At 38.6% G+C, this 8,943-nt stretch overlaps 1 protein-coding gene across 15 annotated transcripts in view; it reads left to right on the forward strand.

Moving 5' to 3' along the window:
* ELAVL2 (ELAV like RNA binding protein 2) overlaps positions 1–3,939 on the forward strand; it is a 240,280-nt gene extending 236,341 nt beyond the window's left edge. For 12 of the 15 annotated variants that reach the window (XM_056520561.1, XM_056520532.1, XM_056520556.1 and 9 more), the window contains one exon: positions 1,359–3,939. In XM_056520561.1, the coding sequence (XP_056376536.1) occupies positions 1,359–1,689 (331 nt within the window). In that variant the 3' untranslated portion in view covers positions 1,690–3,939. The remainder of the gene's footprint in view (positions 1–1,358) is intronic. The other 3 variants (XM_056520571.1, XM_056520593.1, XM_056520542.1) reach the window with 1 other exon arrangement.
* Positions 3,940–8,943: the final 5,004 nt, after the last annotated feature.

Consider the following 8,943-nt stretch of genomic DNA (forward strand, 5'->3'; position numbering starts at 1 on the left):
CAGGTCTTCCGCTGACCTGTTCACACTGCAGAAATCTAGTGGTGGAGAATTCCGCAGCTGAAATTTATCTGCGCAAAGAATAAACCTGTTAAGTGACTGCGCAAGGACGCGCGGTCTTACCACCGAAGGATTATGGCAGAGACTGCCAGATGGAATCTCTGCTTGCGGAATTCCGCTCAAATTACTCAGTATGAACAAACCCATGAACCAATGCTATGGTGTGGGTTTCTTTTATTTTCTTTATTTTTTTGGCCAAAGTTTTAAAAAGAATGAGTAGATATTAAGGTGTTCACATTCAGGTTTTGTGGGAATATAGAGGAAGAACTTAAACAGTTTTTTTTTTCTTTCTCTTCTGGATCCAGTTCTGACTCTGGCTCAAAGTGCCACAAACAGCTGTGTGTAAAACACACCTCATAGGAAGGACTTGTACTACTACTAACTGGGTCCATATCTGACTAATAAAACTGGAAGAGAACTTTCTTCAGTACCTGTCCATTAAAGCCATCTTCTATAATGAATACAATGCATATAACCATGTGCACAGCTTTGCTGTAACTTTAACATGACCTTGTTTAATCTTAGCGATATTTTAACAATACAGAAGCATTCTACTTAAGCATTAACAATATCTGTAATATTAGGACTTGATAGGTAGTTCTGTATATAGACCAGAACTGCCTCAATACCTCTCAGGCTAGGTTCACATTGCAGATTCTTAGCCAGAGAATCTGAGGGCGCTCTGAACAGCGTCATAGACTGCAATGCATTCCACATGACCTCCACTGAAAGAATGAGCAAGAACATTCTTTCGGTGATGGAATTTCAGCCGCAAAAGGTCCGCTGTTGACATGTTGACATTCTGAATGAGATTCTGCTGCACCGAAATTTACAAGCATACTTAAGAGGAATAATGCTTGAAAATTTCTCAGTTTGAGCCCTGCCTGATTATACTACCTATTCTATAGGAGGTAAATAGAGAATCAATATACTGGTCTGTTTTACTCAAGTTGCCTTTTCTCTCTTTTCTATCTAAATTTTTTTTAAATAATTTTAATAGCATTACAATTAGTAAACATACGTGTTTTAAAAACTGGGAACATTTATTCTTTTAAGTTTATTTTCACAGTTATGTTTCCATTTGGCATACCTACCATCCAACAACTTTTCTATGTTAAGTTTACTGTGCCATCATATTATTATTTTTTTTTTTTTTACCTTAAAGTAATGTTTTGCATGAGCGTCTCTAATTTACATTTTTGGTTTATTTTTTGCATGTTTGTTTTTCTTTGCTTTTTCAACTTATACAGGTTACTAACAGGCAAGACTAACATATTGTCTTTTGCATTGTTTTTTTTTAGTAGATTCTCACCAATGACTATCGATGGTATGACCAATTTAGCTGGTATAAACTTCCCTGGACATGCTGGCACTGGATGGTGCATATTTGTGTACAACTTGGCACCCGACGCAGATGAAAGCATCTTGTGGCAGATGTTTGGCCCCTTTGGAGCGGTCACCAACGTTAAAGTTATCCGTGACTTCAACACAAACAAATGCAAGGGCTTTGGTTTTGTGACTATGACAAACTATGATGAGGCAGCAATGGCTATCGCGAGTCTTAACGGGTACCGCCTTGGTGACAGAGTTTTGCAGGTGTCATTCAAAACAAGCAAAACGCACAAAGCTTAACAAGTTAACCTCACTCCTGTTAACACACACAAGCATCAAAGGCAAGTTAAGAAACTTTCTGCTTTGATAGTACTTACACACAGTGTGTGGGGGTGAGGTAGGCAAAGTTAGAAATGGTAAGCAACCTTAGCATTTGTGAGATTTTGTTATAACTAGTCTTTGAATATCTTATCCTTTATGTTTGACAATGGACATTACGTAACAGGGTTTTTACCTGTCCCATTGCATTCTAATGCCTTCAGTTGTCGGGGCCTTTTACTATTTCTGCAATGGGAAGTATTTTTTTTTTTGTTTTTACATTATTGCCTTCGATCCTGTGTGTTTAAAAGGATTTAAAAAGGAAAAAAAACTTTGCGTTGAATTTTCTGTTCTGTAAACTTTTCTTTTATATTGTTTATAGTGTTTATATTGTGATTCATGAGAATTATTTTATAAATATTTTATTTTATTTTATTTGTATGTGTAAAGCATTATGTTGCAACTATTTAAGTTTAAGGGGCAAGGAAGGCCTCAGTTCTAAGAATTCTATTGTAAGATTACTGCAGACTTTTCATAAAGTAGTACCTTGCCAAAGAGATGATAACCTCTTTGATGTGGGTTTCAAATAATAAAAAGCATCTATTTTTATAAAAAAGTAAAATAAAAAAATTTGAACAAACTTTTTACTGGTCCTGGAACACACTATTTTGACTTGAATACTTTGCAAAATCTACTTCATATGACAACCTTGTGAGCTTTTAAAACTTGCCAGGATATTTGTGTGTGATCGATATTTTTGAAGACAGGATACTGCCCTACTTCTGGTTCGGAATAAAAGAGAGAAAAGGGTGCATTTTTTTATTCCCTTTTACTTTTTTGTTAGCGTTTTTGTATCAATAATGAAACCTTGGTATTGCTTGGTTCTAATTTCATTTTCCTGTTGATCATCCTGGTTATTCTGCAATTGCTCACATCAGTTTGTAATTCAAATGAAATGAAACAAATCAAAGTATATATGAGCTGGTAAGAACAATTAAATTGTTGAAAGATTTTTGGGGAAAAAATCTGTTCTTCCTAAATCATTCCCTTCAGAAGGAGCTCATGGTGTTTAGTGATGTACTTGCAGTCTTGTTTGAATATTTAATTTAGCTTTATACAATTTACAATTTTGTGTAAGAAAGTTGGCATTGCCAACCTACAAAGTGGCACAATTTTGTCCTTTAAGAAATGTGATTCTGTTGAAAGCTAGCACCTGAGCTTTTATGTATTGTACATATTATTCTATAATCATTTAAGGGTAGAGGAAAAAGAAACCTAGCCATGATGATGTCTTCAGCTTCCTGGAGGATTGCTGGTAGATTGTACACATCTGTTGCTGCTAGGTCTCATATTTAAGTTCACTATTTTTATTTTTGTTCTTTTGTAAGGCAAAGTGATGAGACATTTTTGTACCTGTATTTTTAGTTGTGTATGTACCGTAACTATATTGTTAGTTAAGCGCCATTTTTATGTTCTGGTCTTGAGAACTTGAAATATGCATAATTTTTTTTTTTTTTTTTTTTGGATCATATGGAGTCTGGGTACCACTTGTTTACACACTTGTGATTTATGTATGTTGTATAAAAGTAACTAGACTTATTTTGTATATGCTTTGGAAAATCCAACTCAATTCATAAACAGCTTAACAAAGTTTTTGATGGTTAGTAACTAAGAAAGGGATTAAGAAAGTGGGGTCCACAGTTAGAGGATTTGGTGCCTTCTACAGGTATAAAGTAAAGCATTATTAATTTACTTTTGTGAGGTTTTTTTTTTTTTTTGCACAAGTTTAAATGCTTCCTCTAAGGCCAAGCAGTGTGTGCTATGCATTACATAATGTATATCACTGGCATATGCTTTTTTTTTTTTTCAGTTTTGTATGTTATTTTTATGATAGTTCAGTAAATATACTGTGAAAAGTGCGTAACAAAGTGTTCAGGTAAGTTTTCATGCTCCTTTTCAGGCTTTTTCTTCAGGCGAGTTCTCCATAAACCGTGGCATGGCCATCCTTAAATTTTCTTACAGCTGCTTTGAATAAAGTATTTAAGATATATTTATATAGAAACCTATAAATGTTTTGCAGTATTGGAATACATATTTACAGTTCTATTCAATTATAGATCTATCATTGGTAAAAGAGCATGAAAATTTTTCCTCACTTTGGAGTCTTTCTCAGAGCACTTGGTAAAATGTGAGACTGGTGTTTGCTTTGAGCTAGTACTGTATGACAACACATCTGTTAAATATATATTATGTTAAGTATTTAACAGGCTGTATGTGTTTTTATTTTGTGTTTGAATCCTTTGTATTTTTTCCATGTTTAGTACATCAATAAACAAAATTGAAGGGAAAATTAACTTGCACGTTTTTTTTTTGTTTCCTTTATTTTTTTTTTTGCCTTTGTTTTGTCTACACTGAGAAACAAAAGTACTTTGTAGTAAACAAATTTCACTTTAATGTTAATCTCCATAAAAAATACAACAGTTTAAAATAACCTCACATTTTGTATACAAACCTTTGGCCTTATTTTGTGTAAATTGCTCTCTAAGCATTTGATCAAATGTCTTCACATAATATTCTTGACTCTGATTTAGGACTGTTTTAACAAAAATGTTGAATGAGTTTAAGATCTAGATTCTTGATGTGCCAGTCACTTTAAAGGGGCTATGCAACCTGTAAAATTGGATGGCCTGTTCACCAGAAAGGGCAATAAAATTAGGTCAGCATGGGTCTGACTCCTGGCACGCTTCTAATCAGCTGTGGCAGTGCAAGCTGCAGCATTACCCCATTCACATGAATGGGACAACGCTACAGTACCTTGCACCCCTACTAGTGTTGTGTGTGCAAGTAAGTTGATTTTGGTGTTAATCCAGAGGGTTTGACTCTTCCTAATTTAATGTTGCGGGCATATCTGGAGGATATTTCAGTTTGTACATGCTGGATAGCCCTTTTTTTCTTTAAACCTGGTTATTTCTCTTTTTCGCTACTGCCACACTAAAATATAAAAGTAGAAAAAAATAGCTTACACTGTCTTTATTCTATGTGTATTGCATATGTGAAAAGCTCATAGTTTGAGATATATAGTTAGTCTGAGTAGTGCACACAGTGGGGGAGAGTAAAGGGGTACTCCGGTGGAAATTATTTTTTTAAATCAACTGGTGCCAGAAAGTTGAACAGATTTTTGAAATTACTTCTATTAACCTCTTCAGGACACAGGGCGTATGGATACGCCCTGCATTCCGAGTCCTTAAGGACCGAGGGCGTATCCATACGCCCGTGGGAAATCCGGTCCCCACCGCTAGCTGGTTGGGGACCGGAGCCCCGGATGCCTGCTGAAATCGTTCAGCAGGCATTGCGGCATATCGCCCAGGGGGATCATTATGTTCCCCCATGTCGGCGATGGCCGCAGATCGCTGGACAATTCAGCCCAGCGATCTGCGGCGATATCGGGTCTCCGGTGACCCGGAATTACAGGCTGTTCGGGGGCAGTCTCTAACGGCCCCGAACAGCCGTAGCCAGCAGGGTTGAGGTGGCACTGGTGCCACCTCACGATCGCCCTGATTCGTCAGCCGGTTTACCGGCCGACCAATCAGGGCACCTGCTGCGGGTGTCACTCCCGCAACCCGCTCCGCCCCTCTTCCGGAGGACGTGACCGGGTGCAGGAAGTTAACCCCGGCAGCTGGGGACCTCGATCCCCGGCGTCCCTGTTGGGATCGGGGCCCCAGGAGCGGCGGCGATGAAGAGGGACTGACCTGTGTGCGGCGGCGTGGAGCAGCAGTTGGTGGTGAGTGACAGCCTCCTGCTGTTGCTTAGCAACAGCTCCCAGCATGCAAAAAGGGCATGCTGGGAGCTGTAGTTATGCAACAGCAGGAGGCAGACCACCACAACTCCCAGCATTCCCTTATGGGCATGCTGGGACTTATTGTTTTGCAACATCTGGAGGCACATTTTTTTCTATGGAAAAGTGTACCTTCAGCTGTTGTATAACTACAACCCCCAGCTTGCACAAACAGCTAAAGTGCATGCTGGGAGTTGTAGTGGTGCATCTGCTGGCTGCATAACTACAACTCCCAGCAAGCCCGTTGGCAGTCGGTGACTGCTGAGAGTTGTAGTTTTGAAACAGCTGAAGGCACACTGGTTGTGAAACAAAGTTTTTTTTTTAACCTAACTCAGTGTTTCACGACCGTTGTGCCTCCAGCTGTTGCAAACTACAACTCCCAGCAACACCGTTGTAGTTTTGCAACAGCTGGAGGCATACTGGTTGTGAAACACGGAGTTAGGTCACAAACTCAGTGATACATAACCAGTGTGCCTACAGCTGTTGCAAAACTAAAACTCAGCATGTACAGTCTTTCAGCGCATGCTGGGAGTTGTAGTTTTGCAACAGCTGGATGTTCCCCCCCCCCCTCCCAAATGTGAACGTACAGGGTACACTCACATGGGCGGAGGTTTACAGTAAGTATCCTGCTGCAAGTTTGAGCTGCAGCTAATTTTCTGCCGCAGCTCAAACTGCCAACGAGAAACTACTGTGAACCCCCGCCCGTGCGACTGTACCCTAAAAACACTACACTACACTAACACAAAATAAAAAGTAAAAAACACTACATATACACATACCCCTACACAGCCCCCCTCCCCAATAAAAATGAAAAACGTCTGGTACGCCACTGTTTCCAAAACGGAGCCTCCAGCTGTTGCAAAACTACTACTCCCAGTATTGCCGGACAGCCACTGACTGTCCAGGCATGCCGGGAGTTTTAAAACAGCTGGAGGCACCCTGTTTGGGAATCACTGGCGTAGAATACCCCTATGTCGACCACCCCTATGCAAGTCCCTAATTTAGGCCTCAAATGTGCATGGCGCTCTCACTTTGGAGCACTGTTGTATTTCAAGGCAACAGTTTAGGGCCACATATGGGGTATCGCCGTACTTGGGAGAAATTGTGTTACAAATTTTGGGGGGCTATTTTCTGCTTTTACCCTTTTTAAAAATGTAAAATTTTAGAGAAAACAAGCATTTTAGGCAAAAAAATATATATTTTTTTTTACATATGCAAAAGTCGTGAAACACCTGTGGGGTATAAAGGTTCACTTAACCCCTTGTTACGTTCCCCAAGGGGTCTAGTTTCCAAAATGGTATGCCATGTGGGTTGTTTTTTTGCTGTCCTTGCACCATAGGGGTTTCCTAAATGCGGCATGACCCCAGAGCAAAATTTGCTTCCAAAAAGCCAAATGTGACTACTCCTCTTCTGAGACCTGTAGTGCGCCAGCAGAGCACTTTTCACCCCCATATGGGGTGTTTTCTGAATCGGGAGAAATTGGGCTTCAAATTTTGGGGGGTATTTTCTGCCATTACCCTTTTTTTAAATGTAAAATTTTTGGGAAAACAAGCATTTTAGGTAAATTATTATTATTTTTTTTTTTTTTTACATTTGCAAAAGTCATGAAACACCTGTGGGGTATTAAGGCTCACTTTATCCCATGTTACATTCCCGAGGGGTCTAGTTTCCAAAATGGTATGCCATGTGTTTTTTATTTTTTATTTTTGCTATTTTGACACCCTAGGGGCTTCCTAAAGGTGACATGCCCCCCAAAAACCATTTCAGAAAAATGTTCTCTCCAAAATCCCCTTGTTGCTCCTTCCCTTCTGAGCCCTCTACTGCGCCCGCCGAACACTTTACATGGACATATGAGGTATGTCCTTACTCAAGAGAAATTGGGCTACAAAAACAAGTAAAAAATTTCTCTTTTTACCACTTGCAAAAATTCAAAAATTGGGTCTACAAAAACATGCGAGTGTAAAAAATTAAGATTTTGAATTTTCTCCTTCACTTTGCTGCTATTCCTGCGAAACACCTAAAGGGTTAAAACACTGACTGTCATTTTGAATACTTTGGGGGATGTAGTTTTTATAATGGGGTCACTTATGGGGTATTTCTAATATGAAGACCCTTCAAATCCACTTCAAAACTGAACTGGTCCCTGAAAAAGAGTTTGAAAATTTTGTGAAAAATTGGAAAATTGCTGCTGAACTTTGAAGCCCTCTGGTGTCTTCCAAAAGTAAAAACTCATCAATTTTATGATGCAAACATAAAGTAGACATATTGTAGATGTGAATCAAAAAAAAAAAAAATTGTAATCTACATTTTCCTTACAAGCAGAAAGCTTCAAAGTTAGAAAAATGCAAAATTTTCAAATTTTATCAAATTTTGGGATTTTTCACCAAGAAAGGATGCAAGTTACCACAAAAATCTACTACTATGTTAAAGTAGGATGTGTCACGAAAAAACAATCTCGGAATCAGAATAACTAAAAGCATCCCAGAGTTATTAATGTTTATAGTGACAGTGGTCAGATGTTCAAAAAACGCTCTGGTCCTTAAGGCCAAAATGGGCTTGGTCCTTAAGAGGTTAAAAAAAAATCTTAATCCTTCCAGTATATATCAGCTGCTGTATACTACAGAGGAAGTTCTTTACCTTTAGAATTTATTTGATCAGTGCTCTCTGCTGACACCTCTGTCCATGTCAGGGACTGTGCGAAGCAGGAGAGGTTTGCTATAGGGATTTTCTTCTGCTCTGGACAGTTCCTGACACTGGACAGAGGTGTCAGCAGAGCACTGCAGTCAGAAATAAAATAAATGTAAAAAGAATAGTATACAGCAGCTATGTACTGAGAGGATTACGATTTTTTTTTCTTTTAATAGAAGTTATTTACAGTTGTGTTTAACTTTCTGGCACCAGTTGAAATTTTTTTTACAAAGAATGTTTTCCACTTTAGTAAAAAATGTTAAGCAACACCTCTGTAGAGTAGGAGTGGTGCAGTTGCTCAATAACAACAATCAGATTGCTTTTTTCAAAATTTTACACAGGCCTCTTTAAAAATCAATGAAGCGATGGGCGACTGCACCAGTCTTCCTCTAGATGTTTTTGATAAAACACTGTGTGAAGATACAGACATACAATTTTTTTTTGCAAAGGATGATCATATAGGCTGTATAAAAGTACACAGAGAAAATAGAGTGCTCACAGCTGTAGAAGCAAAAAAGCTATTTTTTTTAAAAATTATAATAAAAACTTGAGAGAAATAAAAAGTACAGAAGAACTGAAGAAAATGCTTGTCCATGGCTTTTATTTCCTTAACCTCTTCCTGACCTAGGAGGTATAGATGCACCCTTGCTGAAAACAGATGTGTCCATACGTCCTACCGATCCCGGGTACTCAAACAGCGCACAGAATCGGCG

The sequence above is a fragment of the Hyla sarda genome, chromosome 1 (assembly GCF_029499605.1).
Source record: "Hyla sarda isolate aHylSar1 chromosome 1, aHylSar1.hap1, whole genome shotgun sequence".
Classification (NCBI taxonomy): domain Eukaryota; kingdom Metazoa; phylum Chordata; class Amphibia; order Anura; family Hylidae; genus Hyla; species Hyla sarda.